The sequence below is a fragment of the Apteryx mantelli genome, chromosome 1 (genome assembly GCF_036417845.1).
Source record: "Apteryx mantelli isolate bAptMan1 chromosome 1, bAptMan1.hap1, whole genome shotgun sequence".
In the NCBI taxonomy this organism is placed as follows: Eukaryota; Metazoa; Chordata; class Aves; order Apterygiformes; family Apterygidae; genus Apteryx; species Apteryx mantelli.
In genome coordinates this window covers 56,934,618-56,955,670 of record NC_089978.1, presented here as the reverse complement: position 1 = coordinate 56,955,670, position 21,053 = coordinate 56,934,618, and the positions used below count along the sequence as shown (strand labels likewise).

The 21,053-nt window shown below is 36.3% G+C and overlaps 1 protein-coding gene across 12 annotated transcripts in view; it reads right to left on the bottom strand.

Annotated features, from left to right (window-relative positions):
* The window catches only part of GPC5 (glypican 5), a 727,382-nt gene that overhangs the window by 424,276 nt on the left and 282,053 nt on the right, over positions 1–21,053 (bottom strand). The window contains exon 7 of one of the 12 annotated variants that reach the window (XM_067293260.1): positions 12,150–12,837. The exons of 10 other annotated variants lie outside the window; for them this stretch is intronic. In XM_067293260.1, coding sequence (XP_067149361.1) covers positions 12,778–12,837 — 60 coding nt within the window. In that variant the 3' untranslated portion in view covers positions 12,150–12,777. Of the gene's footprint in view, positions 1–12,149; positions 12,838–19,564; positions 20,381–21,053 lie in introns of those variants that run through there. One more of the 12 variants, XM_067293301.1, reaches the window with a different exon arrangement.

Sequence of the window (21,053 nt, the reverse complement as noted above, 5' to 3'; positions counted from 1 at the left end):
GACTGAAAGGAGACAGTTTCTCTGTTTAGTATCAAATTTCTTTCAGCAAACACTTGATCCAACATCTTTCTTCTCTAGCTTTCTCTGCACTACTGTCTTACTACCTTTTCTCCCCTTTTCTGCAGTCCTTTTGTTCTTTCATGGGAAATATTAAGTTTCATAAAACAACGGTCAATGAAAATTTTCCTCCACAAGTGCAAGCATATGCCTTTATTTTGGATGGTGACACCATCTGGGTTTGAGGGAAAGGCTGCTATTGTTTCAGTCAACTAGCTGTGCAGAAGGTCTTCTTAAAACTATATCAAATGAGGGAAAAGTTTTATATTTCCAGAAGCAGTGAGACTATCTCTGGCCCATAATAGCTCCTATAGTCATGGAGTCATATTGATTTCTAAGCTGGTTTACATGCTGACATTTCAGATGTTAACCAAAGCAAATTTTCTTTTATCTACAAACAACCTTCTTTCAAACATTTCTAACTTTCTTCTGAAACATCCATTTTCCTATTGCTAGTAATGCTTGTGACTTTTTGCCAGTATCCCCTTTGCTAGAGTAATAAAAATTCCAATGAATGGAAACTTGTAAATAGTCTTGCTCTAGTATAGCTAAGCGACATATTCTCTTTTCAATTATGTTTTTAAAAGAGAGGAAAAGAAAAGCTGTGAAAAATTCCCACAGATTTTCTCTAGACATGATCAGGACTAAGACAATCACCCTGGCAGATTATATTCTTTTGGTGGTTGATTTTCTGTTATTGAACCTAGTAATATCTTATTAAAATCCTCTTTGGGTGTGCAGAGATATTTCAAAGAGCTTATTTCTTCACACTAATGTCTAGCTGCCTGATTATCAGTTCATTTATGCTTTCCAAGGAATCTTTTTTTTTTGAGACAGTGTAATTTTTCTGCAAGTCTGACTGTTATCTCATTTGCTTGCAAAGTGACAATTAATTCCTGATATATAGCCCCTAGTGTACAGCCCCTGTCAGTTACACAATGAAATGCTCAGTCATTGATCTTGAAATCTGTAGAAAAATACATTAAAACTTGTGTGAGTTTTTTTTAATACAAATAAAATTAATGCAGCCACATAGGCTTATGTATTATCTAGTGAAAGGCAGTTTTTATGAATTGTATTCACAACTACATTACTCTGCATCTGATGCTGCTGCTTCATTTTCTTCTTTTGAAATTTTCAAGAAGAATGATGTTTTAGACAAAAAGTTCATGTGTGCACTTCCTTAAGATGCTTGCTACAGAAATTAGCTGTCTAACATGACCATTTGTTTGAGAGCTATTTGAGCTAGCAAATTACTTTAAAGCAGCAAATTATATTAAAAATCTTTAAAAACGTATAGGAAACTTCCCCAACCACTTAATTATTCATTAATGTGCTTATTTAGAACTGAGTGTTGCATGACTGAGGTTAGTAGTTTTGCCTTTGACATCAGTGAAAGCCAGAAAACACATTCGGAGAAATCTGGGAGCTAGGAGAGAATCAGCAAACATAGCACACGTCTTTAACTAGATTGCCTGACTGATAAACTTTTATGCTAGGTAAATGAACTGCAGCAACGTGAAGGGTATAAAATGTGAGTATTGTTTTTAACTGAGAAGAATTCCCTCAGAAAAGATACTGAGGCAGGCAGGCAGCCAGAAGGCAGCCTAAAGGAGCTTTGGCATGTCATGTAGAATAAAAACAGTGTGGGGAAGGGGAGAATGTAAGGTTGGGTGAAATTTATGCATTTGCACCAGTAGGAATAGTCCACATTTGAAAAGACAGGAAAAAAAAATTAATACTGTTCTGCAACCCTGAACTAAACTCTGTCCTTATCCCCACACCTGCCTGTGCGTTACTCCTGTTTGCACTCTAGAATTAGTATTTTGATGGCTTCTAAGTAACAGCAAAGCAACCTGCTAAACATATATCATTTTTTAAATATTTTTCTTTTACAGTAAACCAAATCTTCTTAGCACTAGCATAAGGGTCTAGTTCTGCTCTCATGGAAAGTAGTAGTAAAATTAGCAGTGTTTTTAATGGATTGTTTATTTTTATATATTGTTTATTTATTATTTAATGTCAACATTAAAAAATGTTTAACCAACGTAAGGTAATACATCTATGCCCTTATCTATAATAATGGATTCTAGTAGCAAAAAGACAAGGAAGCAAACTATACAATATTAAAAGATAAGAAAAGAGTAAGTCCAGAGCTAACATATATTATTTACCAGACACAGGCTCCAATTCAAAGCCCAGAGGAATAAACAGGAAGGTTCAGATTGATTTTGGTGAGCTTTGAATGACTACCATAATGACCTCACTAATCTACAATTGCAAGGAAATAATTACCATTTGATCCCCTGTCCAAATTCTGCTATTTTTAAATTTCCTAACCAGTCACGTTCTGCACAAGCTGGATTCCTGTTGAAAATACATATATACATACATGTGTCATCTTGGAAATATACTTTAAGATATACTTTTCAATACCATTGCTAATATAAAAATATCAGTACAGGAAGAGAACTTGGTCTGGCAAAACATTTGGCCGAACAAATTTATCATTGAGGTCTGTCAGACACACGCATGAGGACTTTAAGAGCTTAAAACTATAGACAGTTACAGCTGAGGACATGAAGTGATATGTATATGCACAGCCTGTGTTTTACTAGGAAATTTCTCATCTCTTTAGGCTCATGCACACACACAAACATATTATCTATTCCTTTGTTTTGTTTCCTTCCTCTCTTGACAGTTTCTTTTTGAGCCCCATCCTTTTCTTTCTTTCTGAGGCATATAGTATCTTTCTTTTTTTTCTTCTTGTCTGTTTATCCCATTAAATATTTACTGGCATTTACCTCATATTTCCCTTACTCTTTTGTTTAGATCTTCTGTTCTGTCTTGACACACTTTTTATCTACCTTTTACTGAATCTTTTTCACATCTGTCCATCTTTTTACTTTTCTGGACCCTCTATTCTCCATCTTTCTCTTCCATTCAGTTCTTTAATTTTTTTTAAACCTTCCACTTGTAATAGTCATATTTAAGGCAATTTCATATTTAAGATTTTTTTTTTTTTTTTTTTGAGTCATGAAGTTTGTCCTGGGTGGTTGTGAATTACGTGTAACATACACATACAAGCATCACATGATAGTTTAGGACAGGCTTCCCTGCAAAGCTTTAGTTACACTTTAATTCATTTAAATATGACAGCAATAGATGAGACTGGGCAGAAAAAATTCAGCTTCAGCATATTTGGGAGTTGAGGCAGTGGGTGTATTACTCTAATATATGATCTATTACGTTCAGTTGCAAGCTTAGTTTGAAACATGCCCCATTGTCATTCTGTTCATACTCTGCCCAGTGTACCACTTCTTGTTGATCTCTGAGCCTGTCAGTAAGAACTACTGCAGCATTCTGTAGACCTGCTCTGGCTTTTGTTTTCTGCATAGATATCAATTTGTTAAACAACCTGAATCTTTGACGACTTACACAACAGTTCAGCTAATGGTCCATGCTGTAATGCATCTTATCAACTGCAAACATCTGCCTAAAAATGGCTGTGCTTTCATGACTGTCAAGCTCCAGGGGAAATGTGAGGTTAGATGTCATTTTGTGGATTAGGTTTAAAACAAGGACTGAAAGATAAAGATTCCTGGCTTCTAAGCAGCAGTTCTATGTAAATAATTTATAATCCAAAAATAATGTGCTATTCAACACGCTCAGGAAAGAATCTTCTCTATTTGTCTGTTTTATAACTGTTCCTTTAGAATGATTTCAATTAATATTCAAAGATTACCAACTTCCTATCTATAAATGGGCTGCTTATTAATACTACACAAGCTGTCCTCCTTTCTTCTGATGAGGCAGAGCACAGCATGCTGTAAACAGTATTGACAGGAAAATACATGGCCTGGAACTGAAGTCTTTCACCATTCATGAAGTAATCTACTATTAATATTTGTCTGTTTATGAAAATCTCAGTATGGTACTAAAAGAAAAACTCTAATGTTAAGGTTTTAGCAGGGCACTAAGATCAAAAAAGAATAGTAATAAACAACCTAGAACTGAACTCTTTTTGATACAGCTGTATAGAGTACTGTGCTCATTTTGAGTTGCACATGCACTTGTAAGACATGTACATTTTAGTTTGTTGGAAAATTCAACAAATAAATTCAGCTTTATGACAAGCAAGTGCAAAGCTCAGAAAAAGTGGTTATAAATATGTTATCTACTGGCCTTATTTATCAAAAAATAATGAAAGGGCATCCTTCTACCAGTATGCCTTTGGGGGAAAAAGGGGAACTATTAAAACAGGAGAAATTTCAAACAATTAACAATACCCTAACTCAACAGGCAAAAGCTGTTGCATTTCATGATGATTGTACAACTAAAGGTAAAACAAAACAAAACAGCCTATATCAATTTGTCTAAAGCATATAAAAATCAAACACAATCAAAAATAACTGTAAAACAGTGATGTACTGAATGCAACTTCATAACTACATGCTGATTATTTTGGCAAGTTCAGCTGTTTAATATCATGCCTGACTGCTCCTTTACGGTTGACAGTTTTCTTTTGTTCAATATGACAGGTCTAAATGAATTTGAACCCAAGCGAATTAAAACTCTGATTCTTTTACTCGGGCTAAAATCTCTTATGCACAAACCAAATGTATGTTTTTGCTTCTGCTAATTCATTGGTAGAAACATATTACTATCTGAGAATATATCTAGTTATTGCATATGCCATAATTCTTCTATACAGGCTTATAACAGGAGCCGAGAGACTCAAACATTATTATACATAGGAGTGGCCAATGTCATTTTATGGCCAAAAGTCATTCCTTAGATCAAATGTGACCAAAACTTTACTGACTCTTGACATAAATGCAAATATGTTTTAAGGATGGTGTTATAATGTTGATAAACGTGGTATAATGTTGATAATAGCCACTAGTATATTATCATTAGAATAATGCTACCTGAAGTATATGAAAGGTCTGCAAAGCAATGAGCAGTCTCTGTTGAGGCAGGATCAGTAAACCATTACAAAGTTTTCAAGCATACATAAATATTCACCCAAAGCCAGTAAAAACTCCCAAATAAAAAGCATAAATATACAAAAAAAAGCATTAAAATGTTCCTATTTTGATTTACAGAAGAGCAGTGTTATCTTCCAGAAACATCCAGAAGCATTCTTGACCTGAGTTATAAATAGGAGTTGGCTTAGCCAAGAAAATTCAATTGTCAATGATAATCCTCCACAAACATCCTTACCCCTCTATCCTTCTTCCTCTCTCTCCATCCTCTGAAAAATCTTCAGGTAGATAAATACACTTAACAGTGGTTCTTGAAGGTAAGCATCTCAAGCCACTTCTGATCAAGAGGTAGGAGACAGACACATGGATTATTCTAGTCTATGCTGGCAGTCAGCCATTCCTGTTCCATATGATCAAACTGCCACTGAAAAAGACTAGTCTTAAGTACCATCAATTCAGTATCATAACGCTTGGAATATAAATTTCATTTCATCTGGGCAATCACTTTATTTTTTTCTCAGATTTAGTCATGAAGGAAAAAAAATGATGGTAATAATGACAGTGAAGTCTCTAATGTTTATTTCTACCTCTTAGAATCCAGCAGAAGGCCACTTAGAGCTTTGCCTTGACTCAATTGCAATGAAATGGAATGCCTGAGAACAAAGGACTTTTAGGAAGCCTGGAAAAATCCTATCAATCATTTAAGTTTAATAGGTAGCTTTCCTGAATAAGCATGAATAACTCCGCCAAATTCTACACTTCCTATTTAAAATAAAAAATTTCCTTCAAAATGTGCATTAAGTGCTACCTTTATTGCTGCTGCCTGGAGTATGAATGCAGATGTGAAAACAGATGCCTCTATTGCACAGCCAAACCTGTAGCAAATGCTCTGCTCAGTGCTACACAATGAACCTTGGAATAAATGGAGAAGCAGCTGTGAGGCCTTCAGGTTCCCTCTTGTGGGGAAAACTTCTGCACAATATCTTGTGGAAAGGGGAGAAAAACTGCCATCCTCACTGGAATGATACCGGTTGAGAGGGACAGTTGAAAATCTAGACCTATAGATGAATTTCTAAACACCTGCCAGGTGATATCACCAGCATCTAGGAGCGGCCATAACCAAATCCACTGTAGCAGGAGAAAGAACTACACCAATGTGTGCTGCTGATAAGGGAGGGAACAACAGCATCAGTAAATCCATGCCTGATGAGTTTGAAATTCAGGTTCTGTAGGAGTTTGTTCTATTTCAGTGCTTTCATCACAGGAATTTCTTTCACTTACCCTAGAAGTGATCCTTTTAAAGAAAAAGAGAGACTGTTTTCTCGTAATTGTCCTTCCCCACTCTCTGGCAATAAAATCAGATAACTGTGATTTTTTACAATATTAGCTGAGGATGTTGGATGTGTAGAGTTAAATCTAGAAAGCTTGGGTTTAGTGCACTGGAAGGAACTCCACTGCCAAAGCTGAAAGAAGCTTTGTTAGCTGAAAAGATATAACAGATTCATAAAGTGGTTCAGACACACACACACATGCACAAGACTGTACCACTCTTTTTAAAAATGGGATACCTTAAAGTAAGCCAATTTCTTCTTCAGGAAAAAAACATATTTATTCCATAAACATATACTACATGTATCCTCCAAAGTTCTGGCTAAACTTTGCTTTGACTGGGAGTCTCCAATGACTGTCAAAAAAAATCCTGTTAATTGTTCTATGAAGGCTATGGAGAGCTCACCAAAAATATTTTTGGTTTGGATGTATGGAAAAATGAAACTTTTTTTTCTCTATTGGCACAATATTTTGTCTTGAGGACCATTTGGAAAACATAATTTCCAAGATAGTTTTCTGTTGAATTTGTTAAAAAAACACTTTTATTAAGTAATTCAATTTGGGGATGTATATCATTGTAGAAATCTGAGAGATCGGTAGTCTAAAGTCTGCTTTGTTAGGAATAAGTACAGAACAGTTAGGGGGGTCTGGAAAATTTCCTAAGGAGAAAATATTTCTCAGAGAAAAATATTTTCTTGGTAAGAAACTTTTCAGAAGTCCTTTGGCAAATATTCTTAATAAGAAAAAAATCTCATGGAGAAATTCTGTACTGAATCTTGGAGATATTTTCTCTTTAAAGCATAGTAAATGTATGGAACATCTGTATTAACCCATTGTGTGATAGCTCAAATTTTTTATATATACTTGAAACAATATGGAAAGGTACTGCATCAGGCATCAGTTCAAGCAAGGTGTTTTTGAAATGACAACATTTCATTTAAATGGTGACAATCCAAAGGAAGATTATAAATTCTGCCATCTGAGCCTCCACCAGGAAACATCAATAAACTGGAGTGTACAGAGGTTATAATGCTTCACAAATCTTATTGAGCTAAAAGATTTAAAAAACAAAGAAAAATTTCCCTTCAAATAATTTCATTTTTGGAAAGCAAATGGTAAAGTACTTCCTGCTTGTTTTTCCCATAGTTTAAGGCAGTAGGATTGTTTCCTTTTCTTTATTTCCCCCCCTCCTTTCTGAGGAAATTAATAGAGTTTTTAAATACTTTTTTCTGGGCCACATATTATCAGGTACATTACCCACCAGTCCTTCATTCCCAGTATGCCATAAATGCTCTGCTGTCATAGCCCCTTTTACCACCCCATGCTGCAGATCATTCCCAGAACCCCTTCTAATAAAGCACTACTCCATGCTTAGCACCATCACATCACACAATGCTATTAACTGTGTGAAAAAAGCAAAATTCCATCTAAATTACTCCTTTTTTCTTCACTTTCCTCTTTTTTTTAATTTGAATGTGAAAAATTGCAAAAGCAATAATAATACTGATACCTTTACAAATCTACCATACTACGTGCAGGAAGGGAACTATTCAGTAGAAAATATACAGATGCCTGAACAAAGGTACATAAAAAAATCTGTCTTTTGAGTTGCCTGGAATTTGGAAGTCGGACATGCTTTTCACTCAGTAGAAAGAATAGATAGTTTTGTTTACCTGAATAGCAGTTTCCTAAAGTGTTTCAAAAATACAGAAGGTGTGGTCTTGCTTATCAATTGTATTCAGGAGTGCAGCTAGGTGACAGACTAATTGCTGCAACATGGGATTCATTTGTGCCCTTACAGAGCAAAGGCACATCTGGTATACATTTCTGTCACTTCCTTCTTTAACACCACAGTGAGCTGTGTCATCAATAGCACATATGCTTTTTCCTAGGTTACAACTTTGTTTCTCCTCTACGTGGTTTCTATATCCCATAAGCTATATAAAGTCATTTGGATGCAGAAGACGGCAAGCTCATGTATAATGCTGGCAGTGCTCCTGGGATTCATCTGTATTTGAACATACTGACTGGAAAATAAATGTACTTTTTTGGAATTACGATTACAATTGGTAATACAAAATGAAAGTGAAAATGAAAAGAGGAAAAAGCAAACAAGTGTTCTTTCATACATACCTTCATTGCACCAGCCAATAAATAGGGAATTAACTTTGCATCTATTTGCACAAACCTCTGATCTTGCAAATACTCTTATCACAGGTCAAAAAATTCTTAGGTTCATATCAGTTTGTACTGGGCAGACTCCAACTGATTTTAATGAAAGTTTTATTGACTGAGAATTAAGTAAGGCCTTCACATTTTAGCTTTATAGGATTACCGTCCTGGAAAAAGGCTGAGTGTAGAAGCAGGTCCTTACAGGCTAATAATGCTGTTGATAGTACCATAACTTCTGCTATGGTTTACTGCTTTAATATGATAGAGACATAAATTTTTTCTATTTCAAATATGGAAAAAGAGAAGTTTGATAAGATAGTTGGGGGTGCATGTATATAGAGAGGTATAGATATATATACCTACCTATATGTATACTTATATACACATATACATAGAGAGAGAAAGAAATACCTGGTACTGTTTAAGAAAATGGAGCACGTTTGTCGTGCTCCCTCTTCTTCAGTCATTCCAGATAAACCCACAGGAGGGTTCAAAGATAGTAAGTCCCAAATACTAGAAAGCAGCTATTTTCTTCTCTAAACAAATTTAAGAGTCCTAAGATTACATGAGGGTAGAAATAGAAGAAACAGAATCCACTTGCTGTCTAAGGAATAAAGACAACAGTCAGAATTATACTTTCATTGTATGCTTTTTGCTCATTTTTTGTAGAGAAAGAAAAATAAGGAGATACAAGGTCCATACAATTGCACCCAGTGATTCCTGAAATGTTGGTAAGGCCGTGCATTTCAAAATTCCAGTTAAAAGAAATATTAACAATCAGCTACAAAAGAATTTTTACCAGCATTAAATTAAATGGCTTCTAAACATGTTCTTTTAGAACTGGTCAAAAGATACTGATTTTGGCTTTCTAGTCTTTTTGATGTCTTTGTGAAAATCTCAGTGCCTGCATGAATGTACAAGAAGTAGAAGCCATTAGTGAATTCCATACTGTTCCTCCCGGCTTGAGACCTGAGAGAGTTAGCACACTCTTAAAGCATCCCATCCACTTCTTAATTTTATTTAAGTGGTAGCAAGATGAATACAGTTTGTGTCATCTTACTCAAAAGCATCTGCAGTTCTTCACTTGAGAAGTCACAGTCTTTAATCAAATCAAATTAAAAATCCCATAGTTTCCATTACTTGAGGTTTTTCATATAAAAACATACACTGAAATCCCCTACCACTTTCTCTGAGAGATTTTTTTTTTTTTAAATGTGTAGGATCCATTAATTGTGGTTTCATTTCATAGCACACTGCAGGAAAACTAATTTTGGATGCTCAACTGTATTTCTCGTTCCTGAAACTAGAAAGGCCTAGGAACACAGCAGAAACGATCCATTTACATCCTGGGGAGAGGAATTTCATTTTATTTGAAACTGACACTTCCTGGCCATTTGTAAGCAATATGATAGAGAGCTGAGGTGTTCACAGCAGGCAAGGAGAAAATGTATATGCATTCCCTGAAAAAGTCGAGAGATTAGCTTTACCCTAAAAATAAATTATTACCATAATATAAGGCAAAAAATAGTTTTGTTAAATAGTCACATAGCATGAGGCCAGAGTACTCTAGAGCATTCCAACTTTAAGTGCAGTATAGGCCTATGAGGACAGTAATTACCTCCATATGTGTATTTGGGGGAAAAAGTAGTCTATAGCACCTTAGCTTAGACCAACAGAAAGAATAGGGTCCAGTCTTGTTCAACTTCTTCATCAGTGACCTGGATGAAGGGACAGAGTGCACCCTCAGCAAGTTTGCTGACGATACAAAACTGGGAGGAGTGGCCGATACACCAGAGGGCTGTGCTGCCATTCAGAGAGACCTGGACAGGCTGGAGAGGTGGGCGGAGAGGAACCTCATGAAGTTCAACAAAGGCAAGTGCAGGGTCCTGCACCTAGGGAGGAATAACCCCATGCACCAGTACAGGTTGGGGGTTGACCTGCTGGAAAGCAGCTCTGCGGAGAAGGACCTGGGAGTGCTGGTGGACACCAAGTTAAGCAGGAGGCAGCAATGTGCCCTTGTGGCCAAGAAGGCCAGTGGTATCCTGGGCTGCATCAGGAAGAGTGTTGCCAGCAGGTCGAGGGAGGTGATTCTCCCCCTCTACTCAGCCCTGGTGAGGCCACATCTGGAGTACTGCGTCCAGTTCTGGGCTCCCCAGTACAAGAGGGATGTGGCACTACTGGAGCAAGTCCAGCGAAGGGCTACAAAGATGATTAGGGGATTGGAGCATCTCTCTTGTGAGGAAAGGCTGAGAGAGCTGGGCCTGTTTAGCTTGGAGAAGAGAAGGCTGAGAGGAGATCTTATCAATGTGTACAAGTATCTGAAGGGAGGGTGTTGAGAGGATGGGACCAGACTCTTTTCAGTGGTGCCCAGCGACAGGACGCGAGGCAACGGGCACAAACTGAAACACAGACGCTTCCATCTGAACATGAGGAAATACTTTTTCACTGTGAGGGTGACAGAGCACTGGCACAGGTTGCCCAGAGAGGTTGTGGAGTCTCCTTCTCTGGAGATATTCAAAAGCCGCCTGGATGCAATCCTGTGCAACGTGCTGTGGGTGACCCTGCTTGAGCAGGGGGGTTGGACTAGACGATCTCCAGAGGTCCCTTCCAACCTCAACCATTCTGTGATTCTGTAATATATGGGGCTAGCAATGAGATGATCCTTACGATAGGCTCTCCTCACATTCTACTCTGGATTGCTTGTCCCCATGTCCTCTTGAAATAATGCAAGAGTAAAGCATTGCTTTCACTATTACTGTGAGAGAAAAGAGAGTATACTTGAAAAAAATTCTCTCTGGGACTTCAGGGTATCTCTAAACTCTGCTAGTAAATCCAGCAGTAAGATAATAGAAAATATCCTGGGTTTTGCTTTTAATTCTTAGCTTTTTGCTTTTAAAGAATCATAATAGGTAAAATATATTAATGCTAACACAATAATAAGGTTATAAAATAAGAAGTTCAAATGATGTAAACAATTTTTGACTGAATATAGCATTTTAATTCTTCACAAAATCATAATAGTGCATAATCTTACATGTGAGATCATATATACACATGACATTTAGGACACAGACATCTGCATTACAGTGTCTCACTTGAGAAATGCTCTAATACACTGTAGTATTAAAGACTGTAGGTCAAACTCACTACAGGGACAAACTGGAACATTTCTAAAATCAACACATTTTTCACCTCAAACAAATCAAAACCTTCTCTGTTTTATAATGAATTCTATTGCTGTTGAACTACCAAATAAATTTCCATCTCTTCTGATTTTTTCAGTGAAGAAAATAGCAATCGCTACCTTGACACTCTGCAATCCAAAGTTTCCATATGTCATAAGAATATGAGAACATCATACGGAGAACATTATACATGAGGATACATGTAGGGAATGACACAGATATGATAAGGCAGGAAAACAAAAAATAAATCTGTTTTCAGAATTAGTGGCATAGATGTCAAGGTATTAGATTTGTGATGTTTTTAAATGTGACTAGTAAATTAAGGATAAAATAATTAGAATCCTGAACTTAGATTAAAACTGGTAAAAGTATAAAGTTTCTCCTCAGCAGAAAGTTCTTCTATTTTGTGAATGTTTTTGTCATTAACACTGGAGAAAAAATAAATAACACTTTTTTGCAAAAAAAAAGAAAGCAAATGTATAATTGTGGCTGCATATAAATGTAACATCTAAACATTTTGTTTCATTTTTTTTCAATTCAAGTAATTTTTGATACTTTTTTTTCATTTCAGCCCAGATCAATACCTATAAAGCCTATCTAATATTTTGTAGTATCCGACCAGTTTTTAACTCATCTACTCATCCAGACTGTGTTGTCTTAACTTGGATAGAAGAGTATTACAGGAGCCAGTGTTAAAAGCCTTGCTAAAGTCAAGGTAAATGACATCCACTGCTCTCCCTTTCTCCTCATACCCAGTTATTTTATTATAGAAGGCAATTGGGTTGTTCAGGCATGGTTTACCCTTGGTAAAGATGACTTGCTCCATGATTTTCCCAGAGACTGAAGTCAAGTTGACCGACCTGTAGTTCCTTGAGTTAAACTTTTGGCCTTTTTAATTTTTTTTTTCCAGTCATTGTGTACATGCCCTGATCTCCACAACCATCCAAAGATGATAGAGAGCAGTCTTGCAAGGACATCAGCCAATTCTCTCAACACTCTTGTGTGCTGCCCATCAGGTCCCATGGACCTGTATGGATCAAGCTATCTCATGTAGTACCAATCTTCATCCTCTGCTGGTAGTGCTGCTCCTTGAATGCCTTGGAGACCTTTTCAATAAAAGTTAAGGCAGAGAAGGCATTGAGTAGCTCCATCTTATCTGTGTCTGCTGTCACTAAATCACCTTCCCCATTCAGCACTGGTCCCACATTTTTCTTGTTCAGCCTTTTACTGCTAATATAGCAGTAGAAACTTCTCCTGTTGTCCTTGACATCCCTTTCAAGTCTCAACTCCAGTTGAGCTTTGGCTTTCCTAACACCTTCCCTACATGCCCAGTCAATGTTTCTGAATAATTCATCCTTTTAGCTTGTCCTTGTTCCTACCCCCTGTATGGTGTCTTTCTTCACTGGAGCTCTGTCATGAGTCCCTGTTTAGCCAAGACAATCTCCTGATGTGTCTACTTGTTTTCTTGAGTATCATTATGAACTGTTTTTGTGCTAAGAGGATCCTGTCCTTAAACACCTCCCAGCTTTCCTGAGCTTCTTTGCCCTTCAGAGCTGCCTCCCATGGGCAGCCTAACAGTTTCCTGAATAACCAGAAGTCTGCTCGCTTGAAGTCCAGGGTCTGTACTCTGCTACTTTCCTTCCTTACTCCTCTCAGGATCCTGAACTCCACTATTTCATGGTGACTGCAGGCAAGGCTACCACTGATTGCCATATCCCCAGACAGTTCTTGTTAGTGAATATCAGATCCAGCTGTGAGTCACACCTACTTGCTCCATATGCTTGTATGAAGAAGTTATCCCTGACACCCTCTATAAATCTTTTTTACGGTTTGTGTCTTGCCATGTTGCCCTTTAAGCAACTGGCAGGGAGTTTAAAGTCTCTCATAAGAGCCAGAGTCTGTGATAGACTTGCTCTACTTATTTAAAAAATAATTTGTCTGCTTCCTGACCCTCACTGGGTGGTCTATAACAATTTCCCAACATGATGTCACTCTCACTGGCCTCTTCTCTAATACTGGGTCACTATGAGCTCCCAACCAGCCTGTTTGCTCCACACAAGAGCTCCATACTTGCAAGCTGCTCCTTCACATAAAGGACAACCTCTCCTCCATTTATTCCCTGCCTCTCTTTCCTGAAGGGTCTGTATCCATACATCGCAGCACTCCAGTTGGGCGAGTGGTCCCACCACATCTCAGTTGTTCCAACAGTGTCACAGTTCTGTGTCTGCACGTGGAGCTCTAGTTCCTCCTGCTTGTTTCCCAGGCTGTATACATTTTTGAAAAGGGCCTCCTTTGCCCTGTTTTGTAATTCCTGAGGTGTCTCTCGTTCCGGTCGCCCTGCACCTTTGCTTTCCACCCCCGTCCACTGCTTCCACACTTAACTGTGGGTTGTAATCTCCCTCCCCCATAGTTCCTAGTTTAAAGCTCTCCTCACCGGGTTGGCTAGCCTGTTGGCAAAGATGCTCTTGCCCCACTTTGTCAGGTTGATCCTGTCTTTCCTCAGCAGTTCTCAAATCTGACCACCTTTACTATGGCTTTGTTAAAAAAAAAAGAATGAAGACATGACATATGGGGCAGAAAGAGTTCCTGTAGAATCATCAGTCATAAAGGAAGTTCTCTCAGGTACAGGAATAGAAGAGCACATTCACAGAACTAATAGTACTCCAGCTATTGAAGTAAATGAAACTGGGAAAAAAAAGGGGGACAAAGTTGAAAATTACAAAACACTAAAAAAATATACAGGGTCAACAAAAAGGATTTTGCCAACTACAACAGTTTTTGATAAATCTCTAGCCCGAGTAAATGGGAACTTTTATTTTGGTAATATACTGCATCTTAAAAATGAACTCAGTTTTTATTGATTTTGAAAGCAACACTTGCAAGTATGAAGGTAATAGCTTTTTGATTGATTCAGTCAGGATGAGTTAGACTTTGTGAATAAAGGGGGAATTAATCAGTAAGGGTTGATTTAGGACCTCTTTCATAATATGGATTTCCATTTTTTTGTGTCATTGTTCTGTTGTTAAAGACCTGATGGACTGTTTGCACTGAGGTGAATGATTAAATGACTGTAACTGAGAGTGACTGAAAAGTGGGGCCATCTCACAAGAATTAAAGCCTTCCTGAAATTAAATGCAACAATCAAACCTACTCTAAGAAAGTCTGCAGTCATCTATATAGTAAGCAAGCAGAAATGGAAACATTTTCCATCCCAGCAAAAGAGCTCAGAAAAGAGGCAGAATAGATTCAGAAATCAACCTGCAGAGAGAGAAAGAACTGTTAGAAGGCAATACATAAAGACATGTATTAAGGTATTTGTGACAGCCATTCTAACAAGCAACACACTTCCAGGGTACATAATACTATTTTGACAAGAATCACCATATAAAGTTGTTCCATATTGGCATTTGAGTTTCTTTTTTTCCTCCCAATGTAGATAAATGCTATCTTGGCAAAGCGCAAAATATTGGTATTAGGCTTGCTAAGTAAAGCTATGGCTGAAACAGAGGTTGTTGGATACTGAGCAGAACAAATAGCCAAAGAGGTTTTTTCTTTGTCTTTTCTTATTAATTATTCAGGAAAAGTTGAACTATAGGAACTGGATACTGTTTTTAGGCCAAAATTCCTGAAAATAATTTGCCTCTTATTTTATTTGATTAGCTCTATTACAGGATAGCAGCCTATATAAGTACTACAAATAATGCTGATTTTTCTTAGGAAATAGAGGGGCTTGTTATCTGCTACCTTTGAGCAGAGGACAATACCACCATAGCTAAATACCTATAGCCATAAAGGGAGAGAGACTGTATAGTATACATGTGTGTGTATCTAAGGGTAAGTATTGATATACATACGTACATCTATATACAGATGCATATGTATATGTATACACACATAGTATATACTAAACATGCATATGCACAGATTGAGAGAGAGAGAGAGAGAGTATACCATAAAAGTGAACTCATTTCCATCTTACTAATGCCATTACTAAATACAGAGCTGGAAGGGTGGACTCTTATCCCTCTATCCAGTGGCTTCTAATTTAAGTAATGTATAAGGAAGCAGCGCAAAGATTTTGGTGGTGAGAGATAAAGAAGTGATGCAGCTATAGTTGTCCCCCAGCCTTCCCCTATTTCTTCTCAAAATCTGATGGAAAATTTTGTTAGAGTTGCAATAAAACACTGTTTTAAAGTCTTTTTTTTAAATCTTAATAAAATACATTCTAGAATGTACTTCATTGCTTCCTTTGGTGTAGCAGTTTGTCAAGCCCTCAAAGTTGTAGGCAGTAATACAGACAGAAGTAGAGGGAGGGTAATGCAGATGGTACACTTCGCTTTGTTGCTGACTCGGTCACTGATTTATCACTGATTAAACTATTTAATCTTTTTCTCTCTGTTTCTCATAAATCAGTTCTCTGCTGCTTAATAACAGAAATACTTGCTGAGATTAATGTAGAAATAAATATGGTGGACCAGAAACATGGTCTATCGAATACAATGTTATGAGCCCACTAAAAATCAGCACTGGATGTTTCAAAGGAAAGCTGCAGCAACCCAACCATGGGAAGAAATTCCTAGATAAGCATTTGCAGAAACTCACTTAAGTCTTGAGGCATTTTTCTAATTTTTGGTGGCAAAGCAAATAAGAAGATGAGGGGTTCTTTTCTTTTCTTTCTTCTCATATCTAAAGAAAATTAGAGCTATGGCTAAATATACATAACTTGACAAAAAGATGTAACTTGATAAGAAGATAACCTTTACAGAAGCAAACATTAACTAGGATTTTTTTTATGCTTCCATACATTACCACACATTCTGGTACCATAAAAGCATTTGTGAAACTAGTTTAAATGAAAGAAAATACAACAACCATAGAGCAATTTTTAAGACATGGTTAATAATAGCACATATTGTAATAACTCTTGAACTTATGGCCTTCAAACTATGATATTTCAGAATACTGTTATTTACATATGTGCACTATCAGAAAAAAATTAGCATGAAAAAAGATTCTTTGTCACAAAAAAGAATTAAGAAAGACAAATTATTTGTACCCCACATTTAGTGCACTTGTACTAGTTCTTTGCATACATTTCCTTCTAATTAGAATAACTTGAGTTATATTATTCAATCAGGGAAATGATATTATTTTAACGGGTAAATTATTATAGGGATTTATTAGGCATAATTACTAATACTTCAGAGTAAAAGAATAATAGCAAATTATAATAGAGGAATTCGTATCTCACTAAACAAACTACATGATAAAAAAGAACAGTGCAGAGCGCATACATGGAGAATGTAGTGACAACAGTCTAAGTAAAAACAAACAAGAAAAATTCTCTACTGAATTTAAATTGTTCAAAGGTTCCATAAGTAATTTGGGGGCAATTTTTTTAAGAGTATGAGGGGAGCATTGTGAGAACCCTGAGACCACGAGATTCACGCAAATTCTTTCTTCCTGGCAACGATTAGGCTTAATCAACTTCAGGCAAGCACTTAGCATGTGTGATTTGACTAGATATATATTTATTCAAGTATATATGTATGTGTGCGTGTATGTGTACATATTTAAAAAGTATCAGACAAACCCGCTGTAGTTTGCAATGTGTGAGTAATATTTGTACAGAAATTGCAAAAGCTCTGTTTCCTGGAGATGACTTAACTGCTGATTAACAGCTAGTCTCTTTTAGAGGTCAGTGTCTTTTAAACCAACATATCCTAAGAAAAACAGTAAAATACAGCATCAAGATCTGGAGCTGTTGTGATATGGTGACATCAGATCATCTGAAGAGAAAACTTGCTCCTGGCAAACAGCCTACATCACATAGAGAAACCACCCAATGTGTCTATACTGTAATGGGGATAGTTCAGCCACAGAGTAAAATAGCAAGAAAGATGGATGATAAAACCTTTTCTTTTGTTATGATGGATGGCATAAATATTTCCTTGGGGGGTTGTTTTGTTCTGAATTCTTTTGTTTTGTTTTTCCAGATTACTGTATAGTTACTGTGAGTTTTATTTACTACATTCTATTAAAAAGATCATGGTTAGGCTGCTGGGAAGAAGTCAACTTGTTTATGTTGGCTGACTTCTTCCAGGTCAGCTGGATGTACATGAAACAAGGCAGATATACAGAGTTCATACACAAGCAAAAGAAACATTGGCATAAGGATTTGCTGGACCTCTCAGTGCTGTTTCTTGTGTTCCAAAGGTGGGAAAAATCATGAATAGCACTCTCAACAATTATCATGGGAAGACTGCAGAAGAGAAAAAAAGAACCCTGTGCGATTCTTCACGCTCTAAAAGAAAGTATTCTTGTAAGTAGTCACACAAATGAAAATGATAATTGTTCATTTTTCCCCTGATATATTCTGCAGAGAGTAGGCTGCTTTGGGAAAATCACGGCCTTGTCCTTGCAGACGGCTCTCCAGTCTGCCACTGATGCTTATGTCTTGGTTTGCTTAGGTATCGCCTCAACATTCACTGTAGCTTGGTTTCCCAAACAACATGTGAAAAATGAAACTTATGTTTTGGGAAAGTGCTTTCAGATATGTTATCAAAAAAGCATAAAAACAGTTCTAAAATCATAGAAAGTTGGCATGACCAGAAGCAAATACCTTTTTTGCTGAAGCAGACCTACATTTTATGAACATTTTTCTAGTTACACAAGGTATTGAATTAGTGATTTTTCAGATGGAATACTTTCAAAGATCTTTTTAAAAGTAGCTCCACTGTCTTGTTTATTTTCCACTCTTCACTTTATTCTGACTTTTTTTTTTTCTTGGTAGCAATAGGCTGTTCTCTGTGACTATTCTAATAAAGGTCTTTTTAAGGTAATAATTTTATCTAGTTATTTCTAAGAGAAAGCTGTGTTATAAACACTTGGGCATTCATTTTTTTCCCTCTTCATGCCTGACAGCATATCACAGAGACAACTCTTTTACTAAACACTTCTTAAGGACACTTCTCAGTATTTTCTATTGCTAACACACTGGAAGCAAGATAGTTTGCTTTTTCTTAGAGAGATAGGAGTGCAGTGGGTTGGAGAGGCGTCACTGCAATTGTTCTGAGCTGGTGTTACTAGTTTTGGAGCTCAAGGGATTGAAGATTGACCTAGATATTTTTCTCTTTAAAGGTACAACATCTATGTTCACCATTTCCAAAACATTTTTATGTATATTTTTAATTGACTTATACTCAGTGTTAAAGTACATGTACTTATTGTCTATCTAAGTAGGTAGATGCTTTTCTGATAATAAAATGCAATTAAACATGCTTCCAAGAAATGATTGTATGAACTCTCTGAACTTACACTAAACACACTGCTCCAAAACATGTGTGAAAGTTACAGTCCAAAAAATATCTAAGAAAGGCAATAGTAAAAGTCAATGATTTTTGGTGAGAACATTTTACACTTAAATAGAGGGACTTCATTAGAGCAAGGGGAGCCACACTAGCTGAGGACTGTAATCAATGATAATTCATCTTCAGGTCCCAATTTCTTTTTAATCTAAGTTTCACTAGCGTTGTGCATATTGCTATGCTGTAGCAATACATTTTGAAGGATGGCTGTGGTATCTAAGAGCACGTTTTTAGCATTTCACTTATTTTATAGTATGTTTTCCTTTCTTGTCACTTTTCTGAGTCATGTCTAATACAATCTCATTAGTGTGCACATGCCCACCTTAAACATAAATCAAGGTTTGTCTCTCTTCTAATCAACATTTGCCTCACTTCCTTTGCTCATATGTTAATGAAGTAACTGTTTTCCAAACTGTAATACCATCCAAAACCCCAACAGAAATTCAAACTGCAGAAACACATAATCCATGGTCCAAAGAGATTTAATACAAAAAACACAACAAACCAGTGAAAGGAACATGAAACAAATGTTAATATAAATCATTTTGAAGTAAAGGCTGCATACATTTAGGACATACACAACTAAGCTGAAATGAAAACATATGGCAAAAGAGATCAAAATGTGACAAGCAGAAGATAAACCAAAATTCCAGCAGCCATTAAGAACCCTTAAGTTCCCCTGTCTTCCAAACCTTATTAAGACTACTTTAATAGCTTCTTTTCATCACATCCACATTACCTTGTCTTACTGAATACACTTGACTTCAAAATTCCATTAAAGTCTAAAATGCAAGACAATCGCTGAGTATGTTCTTGACAACAAACAACTAATTGTAGTAAAGAGGCAAGAAATTGCACACCTTTTCATAAATAACGGGTTCATGTTCCTGTTTATAAAAATGAAAGCAATCATTAAAAGCACTGAACTTTCTAATAATAAGTGACTTATTTTAAAGTGAAATATCAGTTCAAATAATATTGGTTAAGAGAACAAAAAATCTGATGAAGGTACCGTGATTAGATTTAGCCATATTAGTCATTCTTAATTCCACATGAATGATGCAAATAATATGTACAAGATGGTCTGCACTTATTAAAATAAATATTACAGAACAAAAAGAGTTTTTCACTTTCCTTCTTTTATTTCACTTAGGGGCCTTCTTGAAAATAGCTTGCACACCCAGCCATTTTCAGCTATGACGATTTTACCACGCAGTAGTTTGGAGACCTTCAGTGGCAAAGAGATTTCTAAATGAAGTTCACATAGATTTTATAACCAAAACTTCACCAGCAGTTTGAAAAAGGTAAAAAGAGAAATAATGAAAATTAGTTTTAGTAGGAACTGTTGGCATTCAATGACAACTGATATTCCATATTGTATAAATCTGTGCCTAAGGAGTAATTACTACAGAATCAATACTTTTAATTCCAGTATTCATAAGAATATTTGAATGAACCTCCAACAGCTGAAAAAGCCATCACCCAAAACAATTATTTCAGAATTCCATTTTCAGTATTTATTTATATATTATTTTCAGTAAAAGTAAATTCATTCATAATTAGTAGAGCTATCCAGGCTTTTGAAAAAAATAATTGAAACAGATTTACATTAAGCATACTCCTTTGAAAAATAAAAAAATCACTGAGTGCCCTAGCTAAGTAGGTATTATAATTAATCCTTTCCATTCTTACCAAGTTTTACACTTAAGAAAGGGAGAGAAGTACAAACCTTGATCAGGTCTGATTTGAATGCAAAAGGCACAAGAGAGAAATTAACACTTATCTTATTCAAAGCCTGTTGCACTTTTTTCCATCCACAACTGCTTAATCACACAACTAAGTGCCAGAAAGTGCTTTGGGAGCTTTATATGATTTTTTTGGATCATCATTGTATTTCTGAGAAGAAAAATAGGATTTTTATTTGAAGCCTTTAAACAGTATTCAGTTAGGGAAAA